This window comes from Phyllostomus hastatus, unplaced genomic scaffold, assembly GCF_019186645.2.
Source record: "Phyllostomus hastatus isolate PE091 unplaced genomic scaffold, TTU_PhHast_1.1 phas_contig_98, whole genome shotgun sequence".
NCBI classification, from domain to species: domain Eukaryota; kingdom Metazoa; phylum Chordata; class Mammalia; order Chiroptera; family Phyllostomidae; genus Phyllostomus; species Phyllostomus hastatus.
This window is the reverse complement of record NW_025333999.1, coordinates 11,182,436-11,203,559: the sequence shown is the minus strand read 5'-3', so window position 1 is coordinate 11,203,559 and position 21,124 is coordinate 11,182,436. Positions and strand designations below refer to the sequence as shown.

The 21,124-nt window shown below is 36.1% G+C and overlaps 1 protein-coding gene across 4 annotated transcripts; it reads right to left on the bottom strand.

Moving 5' to 3' along the window:
- Positions 1-335: 335 nt before the first annotated feature.
- On the bottom strand, positions 336-16,103 carry ADAMDEC1 (ADAM like decysin 1). Of its 4 annotated transcripts, none has more exons than XR_006787456.1 (15): positions 15,978-16,103; positions 14,039-14,157; positions 12,783-12,856; positions 11,994-12,072; positions 10,469-10,545; positions 9,105-9,291; positions 8,821-8,883; positions 8,077-8,148; positions 7,640-7,809; positions 7,197-7,278; positions 6,375-6,505; positions 5,635-5,812; positions 3,199-3,259; positions 2,627-2,712; positions 336-1,051 (listed from the first exon to the last, which is right to left on the bottom strand). XR_006787456.1 is itself a non-coding variant. In XM_045853148.1 (14 exons), exons 1-14 carry the CDS (start codon positions 16,024-16,026, stop codon positions 1,045-1,047), a joined length of 1,374 nt encoding a protein of 457 aa, XP_045709104.1. In that variant the 5' UTR covers positions 16,027-16,103; the 3' UTR covers positions 336-1,044. The 4 variants fall into 4 exon arrangements, 2 of the variants coding, with proteins under 2 accessions (XP_045709104.1, XP_045709106.1); XR_006787457.1 differs by having other exon boundaries at positions 336-637; XM_045853148.1 differs by lacking the exon at positions 3,199-3,259.
- Positions 16,104-21,124: the final 5,021 nt, after the last annotated feature.

Sequence of the window (21,124 nt, the reverse complement as noted above, 5' to 3'; positions counted from 1 at the left end):
TCCCTTTCAAAGCCTAAGCTTTAGAGGTTTGTCTGTGCTCCTGGTCTCCAAGCATAGGCATCAGTGGAAATTTCAATAATTTTTTTGAGTAATTATTTAAAAGTATGTACAGAAAGAAACCTCAGAGTAGTCTAGTCCTCTTGGGTGACGGGCCTCAGGTCATTTCATTTGGAGCATGAAAGGACAACAGGACATACAGCAATGCCTAGCTCTCTGTGGCAATACTGTCATATGACCAAAGGGACACTTGTCTAATAATGTGAGGCTTTAACACCCAGCATAGAACTGCAACAAAGCCTGAACCTATTTGTGTTACAAAATGACCACACAGAAAAGCCTCAAAAAAGTTGTGTTTTTATTCATTGATTATGGCTCATTAAGTCAATAGATGAATAAAGCATTCCTTGATAGCTGAATTAAAATGTAAGCAAAGTAGACGTCTCAGAATTAATATTATCTGTGATGGTGAGAGGATTGTGCATGATAGAATAAAGATGTTTATATTTAATGAATCTTGACATGACACAGGAAAATAGCACACTGGGAAGAGCAAGGCCAGTGGAAGGCAGAGGAGGAATAGACAACACAAGAGTGAAAGGTTTTAGTCCTCAAGTCATGACGTTGTTTTTCTCATGGGCTGTAACCAAGAAGATGAAAGTGGAATTAAAATACAAGCCACCTGTACTTTTACAGTTCTGGATTGACTCTGAATGATTCAGTGGTGCATTCAAGGTGTTTTGGTCGAGAGCTAATTTCTTAGTTTTTCAAAGAACACAGCTAAAAGCAGCTTTATGATCCTTAAAAACACATCAAAGAACAGGTCTTAGAAAAGAGGCAGCTTCTTTAAGTACATCTATTCACCAGTGAGCTAGACTGGAAAAAAATACAGAAAGGATAATGACAAATAAAAAGCAAAATATATCAAAGTGATATATGCAATATATGCAAAGTGATAATACACAAGACTCCTGGTATGTTCAGATTTCTAGATTCCTATCCCAGCAAGAAGGCAAGAAGCATCTTCAATAAAGTTGATTTTTTGATTCACTTGCTGATTAAAAGAGAAACAATTTGGAAGCCATGGTTAGTATAAATGTTAAAATATTATACAATCATGATAATGAGCATTTATAGAGTTTAAATGATACTAACAACCCTACTGAGAGACAAGATCATTCACTCTACTTTCCAGATGAGAAAAACTAATTACATTGCTTGGCTTAACATCCCACAGCTCATTTTGGGCAGAACTGAGAAAAGAATTGACATTTTCTGAGTCCAAATTCAATTTTCTTTCCCTGTTACTAAATTGCCCATCTGGTCCAGTCATGGGACATGACCACCTCCTGTCCCAAGCCCCAAAAGCATTGAATGGACATTTTTAGAGGTGCTATGCTCCATTGTCTAACATGATTAGAAGGTGGACACAATTTTCAGGATTCCCTGCAGAGTGGCTCACAGGAGGGTTTCAGCAGTGCATGGTAGGTGGCCCCTCGTGCGCAGAGATGCTGTTCCTCATCTACTACCTTGCCGGTCCTTCCCTGAGAAAGTGACCATCGATGGGGACTGAGTCCATTAGTCTTATAATCTCTCTGGTTCCAGTTCCAGAAAAGATCCATGAAAGATTAGCATGGATAACTTCTTTCATATAACTTATTCAGACTCTTCCCCTTATTTATGCCTTTTTGTAGTTGTTATTACCACTTTTAGATTCAGAGACTATTTTTTTCACTGACAAAATTACTATATTTAGAGCTACTGGGTTCCCTCACCCAACTCATATAGTTTTGCATAAAACACAACAAGGATACATGGATTATAGTTTCTTGACACACTTTGAAAAGAATAACATCTTTTTCATCCATTTCCCATCCTCCTCCTCTTGGGCAACCATCAGTTTTTATCCATGAGTCTGTTTCCATTTTGTTTTGTTTGGTTGGTTATTTCATAACCTTTTATAAAGTAAATACCAGTTGTAAAATAAATACATCACAGGAGAGAATGTGTAGCGCAGGGACTAGGGTCAATAATGCAATAATAACTTTGTCGAATGACAGACCAGCCCTGTTGTGTGACCACGTTGCAGAGTATGTAAATGCTGAGTCACAGTGTCATATGCCTGAAGCTCACGTGATGTTGTACATCAGATATACTTCAATAAAACAGAAAATTAAAAAAATAAAAGCATTACATCTTATAATATATTTTTAAATGTTATTGATTTCCTGACTACCTTGCAAATGACAACTATCAGCTCTTAACCTAGAATAAAATTTAAGCATCAATCAAGGCTTTTAAAAAATGAACTTCTCTTCTCTTAGCTAACATTAAACTCATCACTACCTAACAAAAATATATACAATTTTGAGCACTTGTTTCAGCAGTTCCAGTCACAGATGACAAAGTAGCCATTTTCTAATCAGTGTGTTAGTATACACACAACCCTGAGTTAGTTTTGTTTATAATGATGTTTTTTTCTTTCTGAAACTGAGTGATGTTTTATATTTTTAAAATATAAAATAAATTATGTTTTATTGTATTCTAGAGCCCAAAGTCACACCATTCTCAAACATGAAATCAAAGTGAGAAGACATCTGAGAACAAAGAAAAAAAAGAAAGGGCTCACGTTGTGTGGTTCAGAGTCCACTGTGCACAATCGGCACTGGGCTTGAACTTGCAGTCAGTGGCCTCGCAGCACGGCTGGGAGCATTCCTTTAAAGCACAAGCAGAGGGCAAGTGGGGTCAGCATTTTTCCTGTGGAATTATCATACAAGATGGCAAGGAAATTTCACCTTTTACCCTGAATTACTTTGCTACACAAGTGATAGTGGAAATGACCAAGGAAAACCAAAAATTAAAAAATTAAATGTAATGAAAACTACTGCTTAAAAGGACAAAAAATTGAATTATCCAAGAATCACCACAGATAAATTTGTCCTAGATGATATCATGTAAATTAATTTTAACCTTAGGGGAGAATATTTCTATACTATACAAACTGAAGACAGAGGGAAAATATTAAATCTTCAATTTGTTTTACCAAGAATGCATAATTTTGATAATGAGAACTGGTAATGGATACACACACACTGCTGTCATTTATGAATATAAGTGCAAAAACTGAATAAATTATTTATAAAGCATCATTTTATTAATATAATAACTCTTTCTTACAACTATATGGGGTTATTTCCTCACCAAAATGTAGGAGTGTCTCAGTTGTACAGAACAAAATGACATAATCCATCACATCAAGAAACTGAGGGAAGAAAACAACTATTATTGTGATAGATGGCAAAAATTAGTTGGTAAAACTTCAGTAGCCATTACTGAACTATTTAGGCATGTTATAAGGACACTATGAACAAAATTATGTATCACCATGATGAAGAAAATCTATCTGATTAATAGCAAAAATGCATTCAAAAAATAATGAGGCAAAGGTTATTTATAGTTTATATTTTTCTGAAAATCCTAATAAATGCTATGAGACAAGAAAATATATGAAAGTATAATATGTGGTTAGTATATATCACATTTTCATTATTTTATGTGATAAAATTCTTGACCTGGCTGAAAATATAGTATCAACTCTAAACATATTGGGTGAGTCACTAAGATAGCTGTTTAAGATAATCCAGTAACATAAAAAGTAATAATAATTAGAACCTAAAGTAAACATTATACATATTAGTAGCAAAAAAATAGAAAATACTTCAGAATAAACCTTCAAAATGTGTCAGAATTACATGAAGTATTTTACATATAATGTTCCTGAGAAACTTTCAAGGCAAATTGTCTTTGAAGACAGAACTCAAATGTTGTGAAAATGCCAGTGGCCCTCAGAGTGAAATATGAATTTAACACAGTTCAATGTGAACTTCAACCATATTTGTGGGCAAACTGACAAAAAATGCCAAGAGTTATATGGAAAAATAAACATTAAAGAATTGCTATGCAAATTCTACATATATATGAAGAGAATTACTAATAAAGATATTAAAGTGCATTGTGTAGTTACAATCACTAAAATAGCATGATGCTTGTGTCATAATATTTAGCCAGATAGAATGATGACATTCAAAACCTAGAAAACACCCAAATATGTACGTACACTAAGGAAAGAACCAGTTGGCACTTCAGATCTTGGGAAACTGGATTATTTTCTAAAGGATACTATATTACACATATATATGTGTATATATGTATAGATATTATATATACCATTTGCCTGCTGAAATTAGAAGTACCTAGAATTATGAACAATTTCAGTGGTCTTCCACCTGAGAAAGCATATGGGGGTATAAGCAAGTTAAGAATGATATAAATACAAATCTAACATTTATAAAGCATTAAATAATTTTTAAATTCCAAATCTCATTATAATTAATAAAATACTTGCAGTGTTTGTAAATAATTAAGTTATACCATGTGATCCAATATAATTCAACAGCTTAGAATTTCTGAATAAACAAACTGAAGCACAGAGAGAACATATACCTTCCCCTTTTTATTTTATTGTTTTTAAAGATTTTATTTATTTTTAGAGAGGGGGAAGGGAAGGAGAAAGAGAGGGAGAGAAACATCATTGTATGTTTGCTTCTCGCACACCCCCTACTGAGGACCTGGCCCACAACCCAGGAATGTGCCCTGACTGGGAATGGAACTGGTGACCCTTTCGTTTACAGACCTGTGCTCAATCCACTGAGCTGCACCAGCCAGGTGCCTTCCCCTTTTTAATAGAGCCTCTCAAAGTAATGGGAAAATCTTGGGTTGCAATGGGTTTCACTGATGACTAGTTTTGTATCCATGGAACTAGTTACTCAGCTTTTCTTTAGTTTGGGATCATCACTGCTTCTTTAGTTTGGGATCATCACAAAACCTGTTTTATAGGTTTGTTGTGAGTAATAAAGGAGATGATGTATGTGTGTGTGTGTGTGTATTGCACACATATATGCATTTTGTAGACTGACACATGGAAAATTTCTTCAAATAGTAACTCAATTTTTTAGTCTTAAAAGTAAAAGATTACTAAGAAAACATAATGGTCTCTTTTAAAAACCTAATATGGGATTGCTAGCAAACATTCCATTGGAGACTCCTAGAAAGCCTCAGATTTTATAGATATCAGCAGACTTATAGTCATTATCTTGGATTTTCAATATTAATAACCCATTTTCTAGAGGTTTATGTCCTTGCTTCTCTTTCTCCGTTGTATTTAATGTTTGGTTTACATACTAGCTGGTTGAGAGAAAGTCAGCTAACTCTCTGTGGAGTGGACTTCTAGACCTGTACTTGTGACTGTTCAACTGATGACCAGTTGTGATTTTATGGGGCAGAGGGTTTCTGACTAATGTATCAGGAAAGCTCATGTGACATATTACAATTAATGATTTCTTTCTTTACAGTGAACTTCACATGACGACATCAAAACTATATCCTGGCTTTTGAAACGCCTTTCAAAAAAATGCCTGAAATCAGTACTGACATAAGTGCAAGTCTACTTTTTACAATGATGCCAAGCTTGTCTTTAGAAATTTTTTAAAAGCATTCTGTTACAAAAGGAAAAAGAAACAAAGCAGTGATGCTGCAGTCATTGCATAGTAAGGTTTCTAACCGTGGACATTTCCATACCTTAGAAGAGCCACAGTCGCATTCCTCCCCCGCTTCCAGAAGCTGGTTCCCACACACTGGGACTGTGGGTACATCTTTAGCAGTTGGGGCTTGCAGCAGGCACTTCGATTTTGCAGATGAAATGTATCTTTCAAAATGTGAGCGGGAGGATACACTGAAATCCTTCGGGAATTTTGAACTGTAACCAGAAGAAAAATAAAAAATACCATGATATACTGTGATAAATGAATGTGAGAGTATGACTTGTCTAAAAATATTACCTGGTTCCATGGAAATTCCAAATTTCCTAACTGTTTAGGCCTATGATGTGTTATATATGAAGGATGGCATTGTGATCAATCATACAGCACAGAAAAATGGATTGATTGATTGGTGACGGGGATAGCTGTCATCATCTTAATTAGGTCCATAATACTTGGTAAAACTTATGCATCAAGAGGCTGGAGGGTGAATTAATGGGATACACAACTCTTGATAAAAAATGCCCATCCAGCTATAGAGACTACATCTGATTTCTTTTTTTTTTTTTTTTGATCCTCACCTGAGGACATGTTTATTGATTTTTTAGAGATAGAGGAAGGAGGAGAAAGAGAAAGACAGTGAGAGAAGGAGGGAGAACATTGATGTGAGAGAGAAACATCAATCAGTTGCCTCTCGTACTTGCCCTTGGAGGCAGTCGAAACCACAACCTAGGTATGTGCCCTGCGTGGGGACTGAACCTACAATTGACAAGGTCTCACCTTAGATACTCATTCATCACACAGCTCCCAGAGGGACACCTGGTGGTGTATGGAACATCAGGCATACCGAGGGCATGACCCAACTCATGTGACATCACTGCTACAAGAGCCACATTATTCTTTCTGTTAGCCTTGAAAAAATAGAAATGTCTATTACTTCTTCTTTTTATTCAGTTAATTCTTAATTGTTGTCAATATTCAGAAGTAAAATAATAGTTTGACAAGTAAAAAATAATAGTCATGAAGTTCCTTTGCCTGCCATTCATTATTATAAAATGTTGAATAAACACTTGGAATTATTGGTTACTATGAATCAACCATTGAGTCAGAGTTTAGTAAACATTTGCTGAACTAATAATACTTTCTCAGTAAACCATGATTATATTCAAGTAAATACATTCTTCATAAGAAGTCCCAAAAGGTACCATACTATGTACTCAAAGGCTGCCCCAAACTATTGACATCAGTAGTGCTTGGCCACATCACACCAGCATGCACCTTGTCTGATCTCTCTGGCCATTGATGTTGAGGATGATTAATTTGAAGTTGGCTCAGGCCACTGAGGACACCTGGATCCCCTTTCTCTCCCAATCTCTCTGCTCTTATTCCCTAATGCCAGCTGAAGAGTTAAGCCTTCTGGGAGAGCCGAGGTAAGGAAATATTCAATTCTGTAATCCAAAGAACCTTCAATGTCATAGTTTTCTTTCTACTTTTATTTACTGACTCAGCAAATGCTCATTTTACTAACTGTGTATAAGGCATTATGCTGGTCTTCATAGAGAATATGGAACCACAGAGAAGATTTGCTTTAAGTTTTCAAACCTCAATAACAGCAACTGAAGATGGGGAACACAGGGAATTTGCGGCTGCCACTCCTGCACGTTTATGGGCAAAGGCACGTCCACTGTGAGAAAGTTAAAGGTACATTGTCACAATCTGAATCTTTGGAATAATTTGCCTCTGTGAATCATGTTTTTGATTTTCCTTGTTGTCCTACCCTATTTATATTCACTAGGTCCCTGAAAAGTGTATGCCATTCCATAGCACTATAATGACTGTTGGTGGTTGTCCCACAGCCGAGAACCTGTTTTGGTAATCTGACATCGGTCCTCAATAACTGCACAGGTGAATTGCTAATGGCAGGGCTACAGCCTCTCTGACAACCAATCAGGGACACATCACTGAACAGTAATATCTTCCAAGAAACCTTTGGGATAACTATCTGCTCTGCCTGCCTACACCTGGCCCTGGCTAGTGTGGCTTACCTGAGTAGCTGAGCATGATCATGTGGCTTCATTTTCCCCAGGTTGGAACGATGCCAATTCAGAAAGTTGGTAAAGGTGACACCTGCGTTGGGTTCTATCTTTATCTTATCACCGTCAGACCAGATCTCCATACCTACCAAGGCCACTTGAACATCTATGGTGTTATAAATCTGTGGGAAGAGCATTTTTCTTCATAAAATTTTTTAAGATTTCTTTAGTGTTTTAGATCCTTTGCTGACCACAAGTGATGGATAAGTGTATCCCATTTTGAAAACAGGAATTCTAGAAGTTGCCTTTGCTATATAGTTCATATGATTTTACCTTAATATTTATCCTTGTTTGCTAAATTTCTCAAAACTGCTGCTGACCTTAAACCATGCAACCCTCCCGACTCCTTATTTGGTGAAACCATAGGAAAGCTTGAGGCTATCTCTTACCACATTGAGTAGATTCATCACTTCAAACAAGAAGCTTCTCATCAAAGTCAGATTTCCCTGATACATGTTGTACTGTGAAATACAAAATGCAAAGTATAATTAAGATCCCAAACTACAGTGAGAAAGTTGATGTAGTTCACATTTTAAGCAGAATCATACATTTTAATGTATATAAATCTCTATTCATTCCATGTCTACCTTATATAAAATTTCATGTTTCAACAAATTATATTTCAAATGTAAGATTTTTTTGGTAAGAGAAAAATTAGACATTCATATAAATTTTCATTTTTTGATTTTTATATTGAATAAATCAACTAATGATTTAAATGTTTTAAACCACTTCAATATTATTAAAATTTGATTATAAAGCAATTTTTATTAATTAGAAGCACTGATTCCAGTGTTTTTGTATATATAACTATAATGTAAAATGTATAGCATTTGAGTCTACTTTATATTTACATAATATAGTGAGAATTAAACAATGCTTTAATAACCCATTCATTTTTGTTTTTCATTAATTTCATGTATTCTAATAACTAAATATTTTGGCAGCAGGTGGACATCAAAGGGGTAAGGGAACACCGTTGCTGGCCAGATGGGTACAACAGGTCAGGCAGTCAGGGGGACGGGCTCTGCATTTTCAGCCAGAATGGTTTGTTGTTTGTGTTTGCTGATAAGAAATCTTAAACGTTGACTTAACTTGACAAGGAGCACACACGTTTCAAAGGCATTACTCACAAAGGCATTATCCAGCACCAAAAAGAGATCAATATGTTTTGCAGCCCGAAGAAATTCTTCTCGCTTTACAAAGAGTAAAAGAACACTGTTAATAATTACCTTTATGCTAAAAGTGTGAGAAGCTTACAAAGACAATTGTTTTCTTCAGAGAAAAATTAAATCAGTGAATAAATAAATAAGGTATAGGCTTTCCCTATCACAGTCACTGCTGAGCACGACAGTCTATTGCATTGTCGTTGCTGAGATGACTGAAATGAACAATGACACAGGAAAGCCACACTCACCTCTGGGCTGTTGAGTGACCTAGTGGTGCGGATGATGCTGTGTTTTCTGCCAACATTTTTTACACCACAGGTGAGATTAGCCGGGTCCAGCTCCTCCTGGTTGTATGTGAGGACAGCATGTTCTTCTTGGTCTGTGCTTTTCAGAGGCTTTATCATGTACCTTTGATTCTGATGTGTAAAGTATCCCCTGTGAGACATGGGGACTCATATTTGAGGATTGTCTGTCACAAAGTCACATGTACTGACCAGAATGGATTGACACCTTTCCCTCTACCCCAAGCTTACACATACAGTATTTTTTCATAGGCTTTTGGCTAACTTTTGCTAATGTAAGTGATAATCAGCATTTGTCAATACTAAAATGGAGCCTGTAATATTTCCCAGAGAGTTGTGAACGAGAATGACTAAATGAAGCTACCCCAAAGACTTCGGGATTGACATCGTGAGCTCAATAAAACTTGCCATCATTTATTCATACATTTAGCATATACTTCTTGGCAGGTCTTAGGAAAATGATGGAGAATGGAATAAAGGAGCATCTAGATCCCAAGAACCCCAGAAAAGGCAAAAACGCTGAGCAGATTATCCAGAGGAAGAGTCTGGAACTGATAGTTTGAAGAAGTTTGAAAAATTCTACCTTATCATAATAAAACTCATTCAGAAATTTAAAGTCAAGTCCATATGATGGAATATTAAAAGCATACATAGCAATTCAAAAGTTTGTCTATGAAGGTATTTCATAATAAGAGAAAAAAAGCTTTTTATGTCACATGGTATGGACCATGTTGGAAGAACAATTATGTCTATTTTATTTTAATTTCATCCACATAAAAGATATATTTGTCTATATGCATAAAAGATGCAAACATGACAAAATGTTAATAATAGTAATCACACAGAGGAAAAACTTTATGGTGGGTACTTTCTTATTTTCTTACTTGCATTTTTCTTATTTTTCAAATTTTTCCCAATTGATAAAAATTACCTTTTTAAGGAGAAAAACCACACACATACAGTTTTTTAAAGTATGTTTCACCATGACAATTTCAGGGTAGAATCTTTAAGAAAATAAGACAGAAGTTTTTAGGGAGTAGGATGGATAAATGTGGAAATGGATCCAAATGTCATCAAGGCCCAGAGTGTAGAGTCTTGTTTGAATATTTCCAGGACTAACTTCTACTAGATCAGCAGATTATAAAATGATTGCAAGGGTGATCTTTTATTGTTCACTTTAACCACACATATTCAGCATTTTATAGATGGAGAGAATTTAACCAAGATAGTATAAGACACGATGTCCTGAAGACTCATTCTGTGTAACAAAATGATGCTTGATGTTTAGTATTTTGGGGAACAGATCTCACCTCAACCCATTGCAAGTACTAATGCTGGCCACTGAATCCTTTTCATTCAGGATGTGTCCTTTGTAGTAGCAGTGTTCCTAAGGTTGGAAAAAAGAATATTAACTGCAAGAATAAATGTATCACAGTTGTGGTGGAAACTGCTATCTTGAATATGTAGGACAGGTCTTTGAGTAGTGGCTGTGGCCAGACCACTTCCCAGAAACAAAACCAGTGAGAACCTCTGGGGCTGTATGAACTGTCCCACCACTGACCCTGCACACTCTCCATGCTGGATGACAGAGCTGTCTTCCTGACACTAATGGCACTAAACAGAAGTCCAGGGAGGCTGAACCTAAGCACACTTATGGTGAAAGTGGACGAACGCGGCATCTGAGAAGTAGCTAGCTCCGCTGCGATCTAGGGAACTCTCAGAGATGAGGTACAACTTGTGAGAATTTGGTTCCTTTTGCTGAGTCCCTAAGACACTGTGCATACTACATCAATAAAAGGGAGTATGCATTTTGCTAGAGTCTACAGTCCTAAGGAGGCTGCACAACCTCTCCTAAGCCCCTCATATTAATTGGTCCAACTTACCATATTAAATGGTGTGTTAGTGGAATTTCTTGACCATTATCAAAATTCCAGAGAATTTGTCTAAGGCTAAACATTCAGACATGTTTGATGATCCATATAAGTAAAATAGGGGATTGCTTATATAGAATAATCTAAGAAAGCTAATGAATAACCTCTTGTTCAAAATAAACTGACTTGTCTCAGGGTTGAATGAAATTCCATTTGGTTTTCTTTCCTTTGGAAGAAACCTTGCTATTGTAACATTTTCTCATAGAAGACTTGGAAAAGGTACCACATTAAAGTATCAGCCACTGCACTTGAGTATGAATTAATTTATTAGATGATTTCCTTGGAGGTCAATGTTAGCAAAATTCTGGATATCTATGAGATGAGAGTTTTCATGTGATTAGGAAGCAAAGAACCCTTTGTGTCAGAAGTCTTATCTGTACTTTTCTAGAAACATACACTTTTAGGGTGCCACGGTGGGTGGGGGTGGCTCTGAGAAACTCACTGAGTTTGATAATACTCCATGACTATGCCTTTTTATATTCTTTTTATATTCCTTTGGCTTTGATTCTCTGTCTGCCATCTAGGCCTTGGCATTATCTGTTGGGTGGTGTTTTAACCATATATAAAATTATATTAATTAAATAATTTATATTCTGTTGCTGACCTCAGGACAAGTGCATGTATTATCAGAATATAATAAATAGGTTATTTCTAACCTATTGATAAGGTGATCTAGGAGAAAAGTAGCTTTTTGATGGCTTCACAAAATGTAACACTTGGAAGCCTCCTGGTACTCCTATCTTTTAAAAATGCTGAGTATGCTTTTTTTACCTTATCTCGTTGAATAGATAAGCATGTATGTGGCTTTCAAGTTCTTCAAATCTTTTAAGTTGTCCTTAGATTCAGGAATCTTATAACTAAATGGTGGGTCTCTAGAGAGTCCCAGGATGCATTCAGAACCTACCGCATTCTGAGGGCTTGTGGTGATCTCCTCTCCCTCAAGAGAGTAATACGTTTCGGTGTAGTTCGGCCCCAGGAGATGCCTGCAGTGAGCAGAAAGTTGCAGGATTCACCCACTGTGCTAATAAAGGTTAATTTTCCTGCCTTGAGCTCCAGCACTAAAGGAATGACACTGTCTACGACGAGAAGGCATTGGCATTCTGACCCACTGATCTTTTCCCAGCGCTGAAGCTCTGCTCCTGAAGCAAATCAAAGCCTTAGCTATACCTGCTGGATCTGAGGGAGGAAATGCCTTCAGCTACCCTTTAACCGCATGTTCTCCACGTTCAGAATGGGTTATTTGGAGATTCTTTGCACAAAGGATGCCTCCTTCCCAGGGCCTCTGTGCTGGGCCACAAATGTGCATAAAGGAATGTTCCTGGCTGCTGCAGAGCTTGCTGGAGCAGCACCCCTGAAGAAGCCTAGGATGTATGTTCTTACAAAGGTAATGGAAGGTCACATCAAAGGTTTAAGTTTATCTGGGTAGAAAAGTGTTTCAGTAAATTCCAAGAAGCATCAAGGAAGAAAGTCATTTATTTGTGCAGCTCTCTTTGTTTTACACTTTGTACGTAATCTCTCCTAGGAAATATTGACATTTCTGAGGTAGCATTAGCACAAATGTATCTGAAACATATAAAACTCAATATATTTTATGTCCTTTATCTCCAATCTCACTAAACAGAGTCTCAAGATTTATTTTGCCACATTCTCTTAATACAATCCAGTGACTTAAATTTCAGAAAGTACAACTTACTTGGTTTTTTGTAGGGAGAGAATGACTTCTCCATTTAAAATAATCTGATACTGAAGTTCAGGTTCATATCTTTCCTAAAAAATTTAGAGAGTATTATGCTAAGTGAAATAAGCCAGTTGATTAAACAAATACCATATTATCTCACCTATAAGAGGAACCTAATGAACAAAAACAAACTAAGGAGCACAATAGAACCAGAAGCATGGAAACATAGGACAGTCTGACAGCAACCAGGGGGTGGAGGGCAGGTAACGGTGGAAAGAAGGGGAAGGGATTGGTCAAAGAACAAGTATGGAAGACTCATGGGCATGGACAATGGTGTGGGAACTGACTGTGGGAGTGGGGGCTGGGCTGGGCAGAGGAGGGCAAAGGGGGAAAAATTGGAGCAACTGTAATAGAACAACAAAAAATATTTTTTAAAAATTTAATGATATAATAATATCAATTTATATTTTGGGAATTGCAAATGCATGTTAAGATAAAAGTAGCACTCTTATGCCTTTATAACATGTAAAATTAAATATAAATTGTATATTTAAGTGGATTTCCAAAAAGTACAACAACACAATAATAATACAGATTAAACTAACTCAGTTATGTGAGATAGGGAATAATTATTTGCCCTATATACAGTACACAGTCCTGTGTATCCTAAAGGATCACTAATAGGTTAATAATATGGCACATGCTTTTATTACATTAAAATCAAACTAAATATACTAAAGAAAATCAACCAAAAACCTACTAAGAATTAAATAAAGTAAAAATGATAAAGGAAATATTTGCAATAATGAAATAGTCAAAGAGTTAATATCCTTAATAAACCTTAAAAATCATGTTAATTAATGAGATAATTTCGATCTCTCCATTACAGAGAAAATAGTCAGGGAAAAAAGCAATTCAGTGGGGAAAGAGGGTAAAGGTAGGGGGCATGAGTTTGGGGGGCTCAACAAGGAACATATTAAAAAATAGCTGCCTTTCCTGGGCACCTTTTTTCCCTCCCAGAAACTAGGAGAAATGCCTGAGCAGTTTTATTCTTTCTGATCATGTGAGACACTTAACTTCCTTGCTGCTACTTAATTGTGAAAGCATTCTGAGAAACCCCGAATTCTCTCCTGGACAAAGGGGAGGTATACATGAGGGCTTCAATAACAAACCATGAGATGTTGACTAATGACATCAATTTTATTAAGAAAAAGGCTCTTTGTTGTCTCATCAGATGATAGAGAAACCCCACAGTCATTCACACTGCTTACCTCATTACCATGGGTCTCAGTCCAGTTATTCTGTACCGCTCTTTTGTGTAAAATGTGTAGTTTTTTAGGATGGACTACTTTATAGAGTTCTATTTCAGGTGTTTGCCTTATGGCTAATGCTAGAGAAAGAGAGATAACAGTGATAAAAAAACATTGAAAGGATTTTGTGTTGGTTTCTTTTTTTTGCTCAGTTGTTGTGTTAAATAGCACGGAAGACTGAATTCCAGTTGAGAAAGTAAGCATTCAAAAGGAGTTCCTCCATCTACTTGAAACTCGATAACTAAGAACTTTTCTTTCCCTCTCACTTTGCCCACCCCGATTCTGGAAACAGTTCATTGGATAATCTCTCAATGTGTGTAAATCTCTCAATGTGGGCCATGAGGCCCAGAAAAAGCAGATTTGGGATTAGAATCAAGCTGGGAATTCTACCTGTAGTATCCAGATTCTCCCTCCTCTATTTTCCTATCCAAAATTATGAATTTTTCTTTTAGTGTTCTCAGAGAACTCTTCTGTTTTTTTATGTCTTTTGCTCACTGTGGTGCAACACCAGACTACCCCCTCCAAAAATCAAATACTTCTTAGACAGATACTCCTTCAATTTTAGGAAAGACTCTACTAACAGTTATTTTATTTGTCAATGCAACAATTAGCCATTATATTATTTCCCTCATTAGCATTTGCCTTCAAGACTTTAGATTTCACAGGAAATAAAGTTCTTGTTATTCTCTGGTGGAATAATTTTAAAGCACCAGAGAGCCAGAAGAAAAATTGTATGTAGACTAAATGTTCTTCTTGATTCACTTGGAATTACATTACACAGACAATTTTCTATTGTGCTTGCATACAGTAGGAAGATAACTGATATTGGAGCCAAAATACGTGGTCTTACATCCTAGCTAAATAACCTTGTAAAAGTCACTTTGATTTCTATCAGTTTACTTACCTAAAGTAGAGGTTGGTGTAAAAATTAAGTAGCATAGTGTATCTAAAATTATTTAGATACACAAAATTATTTAGATACAGTCTAGGAAGTTGGCAAGCACACCTTTATCCATTTTTTTCTTTATTTCTTCAATCATCAATATAAGGTTAGTTTTATTTTTAAATGTTCTCATTTTCACAGACAAGTGTCTATGCTTAGAGGTAGATTCTCACTCTGTGACTGACAATCAGTGTGACCTTAGAGACACCAGGCAGTTCTATACCTGGTTGATGCAGACAGACAAACTGAAGGGAAGAAGTAATTCATAACATCTCTGCTAGTCAACGCCCAAAGTTCTGCTGTGATGCTGTCCTTAGAAGAACTCATTACATATAAAAAAAGGAATTTAAAAATATATTACTAAAATGTCTGTATCAAAAGAGAATATAAATTCCATTCGTGGAAAGGGTTGTGGAATTGAAAGTAGAGTGAATTTTAGTATCTAGTACCAACTGATCAGTTGGTGAATTAATCTCTAATGTTGCTCAAAAATGCAATTATGTTTCACTTAACTCTAATTTTACATCAGAGCCTTCCTTGTCATCCACCCCAGTGTAGCATTTGGATAAACTGTAGCTTTAGATAAATGATAGGTTTTTTATGGGGTAGAAATGTCAATGTCATTCGAGATAACATTGAAGATGGTTAGGAAATTCTGGAATTCTTGTCTGAAGTTACTTTTCTGCTATCATTTGGGGCAATGTGTTTTAGAAAACAAAATGATAGAAATTGTACAATTATTGAATGAGAGAGAAAATTTCAGAGACATCCTACCTAAATTATTTTGCCAATCATAACACCTAGATGACGAGCACGGTTTATATAAATTGAGTAAATATACCAAAATGCAAACAGTAGTGACCTTTGGGTCACATGAGCATGCCATTTTCTTAAAAGTACTTTAAAAATGCATTAAGTAAATTGACTTTTGTATAAAACGTCAATATGAGTGCTTACCTTCAGTGTGCACAATGAGCCAGAGGACAGAAAGCAGGACCAAAGCCATGTTGGTGACTGCAGGAGCTGAGACGTCCCACACAGTGTGAGACGTGGTTTCCCAGCTATTTATCTCCCCCGACTTCTCTTTATAGATTGAAACATGAAATATGAGCCTCAAACCTTACTCATGAGATTGGGGTAAGTTTCATAACGGTGTTGGGAAATTTCCAAGAAGTTTCAGTGTCAACATCGGGAGAATGTTCCGCATTCAGGAGAAGTGTTTGTGTGGTCGCAGCCTGTTTAGGAAGCACTTCTGGACAGCTGTTCGTCCTACTGCTCCTATAATGGTAGAAAAGTACCAACTGAGGCTTTGAAGTCCATGTGCATATTTGCATACTCATCAAACTGAACCATCACTCTTGTTCTTCAGTAACCTTACAGAAACTGGCCTACAAATTTAGAAAATACATCCGTAGTCTCTACATGTTGTGAGAAGCTGGCACAGAAAACACAAAACTTATAAAACAAGTACCAGGTTAAGTTGTACAAGCTAGAACATTGTAATCTCTCTGGCCCTCAGTCTCCTTTCTATGAAAATGGGATGATGATAACAACACCTACCTCAAGCTTCTTATAAAATTCACACATATCTTATAGAATTAAGGTAACACATATGCATGCATGCACGTATGCACATAAAACTGCAAAGCAATGTGCAAATATAATTCTCTGGACAGTGTTAGTCTCAACTTACGCTGCCTATGATGTATGTTTGAAGTGCACTGGGAATTCTACTACAGGAAAATAACAATATTATTCTGGATAAAAAAGATATTTTCATGGTCATAAATATCAAAAGAGTATACTGAGGGAAAAATGTTGATCATCCAATGGCTCAACATCAAAATATGACTGCTGTTAACATTTGGTAATTTATTTTCATCTCTCTTCCATGCACTAATGAAAAGAGAGAAATAAAAGAAACACAAATTTTATAGACTTTGGTACTTATTGTATAAAGGGTTTTAGGAACCTGTATTTTTTTGCATAGCATTATGACATAATATTGGATATTAAGACATTATTTTAACGGCTTTAGAATATTGCCTTGTGTATATATGTTGTGCCTGTCTTTGTATGTATATATTTCTTGGATAAGCTACTAGAAATGGTATTACTTAGTTTAAAAAAATACATCACTTTGAGGTCCTTGGTATATTTGTATATTGACCTGGTATTTCTTAGAGATTCAGCACCAAATTAATTTCCATTTCGAGAGTTTTCCCAATCTAAAAATCTATCTTGAACTACTGAGCTTATTTTCACTGTTAATTTGAAAGTTTGTTAGCGTCTGAATGCAAGGTCTACAGTTACCTCTCTGTGGCTGTGTATTGTTTTTGTTGTGGTCATTGTTGTTCCCCTGTGGGCAAAGAGTGACTTAGATGTGATCGTAGCTGCCCTGATCTCCTCTTCAAATCATCTCCCTTCCTCTGGCAGTACCACATCCCTACCTTCTGTCCTTCAGATAATGGCCTTCATTGTGTTCCGTTCCTCTGTTAAGAGGCTCTCAGAAAGTGTCAGACACATTCACTCCCTCCATCACACCTGTAGTTCAATAATTCAGGGGCACTGTGGCTGATGAAGTTCAAGATATTTCTGCTTGATACAGAGAGGAACACTTTAGTATAGAGCCATTGTTTGAATTCAGGTGAGGTGTGAGTCTCTTCTAACATTTGAATTTCAGATATTAGGGAGGGTGGGAAGAAAAATTTTCCCCATTTGTCTAAGACATCTCATGAAGCATCTCCTAATTGCTCTGAATCAACCTACCATCAGAATATGCTGCCTCTTACCATCATTTCTGCTGTGTTTCTTGTTACATTTGCTATTTTAATCAAGGCATGGTGAGCAATCTGCTTAAAGGCAAAAATCTAAGGCCCACAGATAGGCCTTGTACTTTTAGCTCCGTGCAGCTGTTCACATAGAAAGTTTGAGCAATGCTATTGCACAACCACTAAAGTTTCTCATCCTTTAGAAAAGCATATAATCTGAGCATTAAGAAACAATTTAACTTGTTCATTAAAAATACTACTAGAACAAATTTTAGTGTATTTGAAGAGTTCACTCTGAAAGAAAAACCGGGTATTTTATATTATTAACAGAAACAAAAGGGAAACGTTAAGAGTTGCATAGTAACTACCACCAATAGCCGAATTTCAACTGTGCAGATTTCATTATTCTGAGCCAGTCCCAGGCAGGCAGAAGCTGCTCACCAGTCCCAGGCAGGCAGAAGCTGCTCTGTGCACACTATAAACCTCTCAGCTGACATGGAGAGTGGACCCAGGGCTGGGGAAGAGACAGGCAGGGCTGGATTGGGCCTTCCTAAGTCAAAACTTCATAGAAAGATAGCTTTAGGATAAAATTGCCTTTCATCATTCAAATCGACACTTTTTTTTTTCCAATGGAAAGTTTTGATTAAAACAGAAGAAAAGAGATTAAGTAACAGAAAGGACACTGCATAGAAGTCCAGGAATGCAGGTAATACCGAGGCCCTTTTTTCAAGCAACCGCTCATCATTCTGCCAGAGCCCTGGAGCAATGGAGACTGACACAAGCTCACACTCTCTCTAGTATTTTGTTAAACTCAGTGTCAGTGGGGGAAGTGAGCCAGGATTAGAAAGACACTTTATCTACCCATTGCAACTTAATATATGTTGCCCCAATCAAAAAATAAAAAACAGATAAAAATTTAGCTTAAAAGTTGCATAAAAATTCCAGGATAGGTTTCAAATCCACCATCAGTAAAAACTATGTGCTGTCAAAAATTCTGAGTTTAGTCTACTAAACTGAAAATAATTTTGCTTATTAAATATGCAACCAGTATTATAAGTTAACTGTTATTGAGATTATATTAAATTTGATTTACTATTTACTTAATCACTGGTCTATATTAAATTAATATCACTTCTGGGCATGCCAAAATGATCCTGATACTACCCTTACTACTGAGATATTCCTGTAGTGAGTATACTGGTGGAGACAAATCTACAAACAGATATAATTTCTCCATTATACAAATGGTAAGCATTGCGATTGAAGTTTGTGCATTGTATTCAGGTAGATTTTAGAAGTATAACATTTGGTGAGTAGAAAAAGTCAGATAATATTAGCTGGGAAAGAAATAGAGGAACGGACATTCTGGTGAGAGAAAACTATAATATATATGAACAAAGTCATAGGTGCATTTGTGGAGCTGCAATGTGTTTGCCATAACTTGAACATAACATAAAATTGCAGGGATATGATCTAAGCTTGTGAAATAGGCAGAAGTCAAGTTATAGAGAGACAAATGTTAAAGTCCTTAAAGAAGAAAGTAAATACCTGTGAACTATGTGGCTCCTAAAGTTGTCTGACTTTGCAACTGGGAAGAGAGAGAAATCTGGAGTCAATCCTAAGGCACAGCTCGAGCAGCTGTATGGCATCTTCCAACTTGGCAGGCTGATGGGAGCTGCACTTTAGTTACACCCCTTCGAGGCAGCAGGTGTATCTCCTGGTGTACCATTCAGGAGTACAGCACCTTGAAGATAACAGATGTTCAAACATGTTCATTAAATGAACATGTTCATTCATGTTCCAGGGCTTTGTTCCATGAAAAGAATTTGTAAATTGAACTATCTTCCTGCAATACTGATTCTGTTTATTGGATAGTTGAATAACAACTCGTAAATTAAAACTGTACAAATAACAATGAAAAGATTATTTACTTGATGCATCTGGAGGGAATGAGGAATGACATATATATGGGCCCTTATGAGTACAATATTCAAGAATTGACTAAACATAGGACTTAATTTATGATCATGAAATTAAGAAATCATGACCAACATTCTGACCACAGAGAGTTTTGTTCCCGTAAAACTTACAATTTAACATTCTGGAATGTTTCCTAATAAAGTACATTTTATGATTCATGGCAGACATTTAGTATCTAACTAAAAATGAAACTCAAATAACAACATGGACAAAAATTATAATTCCTTAAAATAAAAATTTGTATACACATTATGTTATTTGGTCAATATAACAGATCTAAGTGGTTCAAACATTATGATTCCTATTTCAGAGGTGACTCAAAGAGGTTAAGTGACTTATTTCAAATGGAACGGTGCCCAACCTTTTGGCATCTCTGGGCCACACTGGAAAAAGGAGAGTTGTCTTAGGCCACACATTAAATACACAAACACTAACAAAAACTTATGAGCAAAAAAAAAAGTTTTTAAGTAAATTTACAATTTTCTGTTGGGCAGCACTCATAGCTATCCTGGGCCACATGCAGCCCATGGGCTGCAGGTGGGGCACCCCTGCTAGAGGGTCTATTATACATGTCTCCTAAGTTATGGAGGTAGGAGAAGCAGTGCTTGATATGAGAACTACAGTGCTTCAAATATGTTATTGTGGGAGAGTCCATGACGATTTCAGTTGCCTTAAGTAAGAAGTCTATTCCAAGAACATAAGAAGATAGGAATTAGTGAGTTGGGTAAGAGGTTTGAGATGAGAAGAGAGAGTTTAGAATAAGTATTGAAAGGGGACTCTGTTAAGGAGAGTTAAACAGATTATTTAGCCAGTATTGATGAAGTAACTAAGGTTATAAGTCACAGAAATCATTATCCTACAGATACAACCTCAACAGTTCAAAACATTTGGCTTGTTGGGAGCTTATTTTTTTTGTTGTTGTAAAACTGTGATTACTACAGTCTTATTTATGCAATAAAGGCTGCATTTTAAACATAAGCTCTTATGAAATCTCTATTCTTTATAAAAAATTTGTTCTAGGCACCACTACACTGTTTAAGCTATTGTTCTAAAGGCTTTTGCTACAACAGTTTATTATAAGTACATATCATTTTGAGTTTGTGTATTTTATCTAGAATTATTCATGGAAGAAACATAATGATTTAACCATCTCTAAGGTTAGTACCTCTGATAAAACAAATATTAATTTCAAGAAAGAAATATACTAAATCCTGCCAACATGTTCACCAATTGACTATTCCTATGAACAATTTTGCAATTGCAATATAAGAAGGTTAAATATGTATTTCATTTTCCTTGGAAAAGTATTTATAACTAATAAAGAGATTCTGAAGCAAGACAGTGAAAGATCAA

Coding starts and splice junctions, on each gene's coding strand:
- ADAMDEC1 (XM_045853148.1), bottom strand. CDS start 16,026: ATGGCTTTGGTCCTGCTTTCTGTCCTCTGGCTCATTGTGCACACTGAA. Junction 9,292..10,468: donor AGTACTTGCAATGGGTTGAG/GTGAGATCTGTT, acceptor CATGTCTCACAG/GGGATACTTTACACATCAGA. Junction 8,149..8,820: donor TGGTGCTGGATAATGCCTTT/GTGAGTAATGCC, acceptor TGTATTTCACAG/TACAACATGTATCAGGGAAA.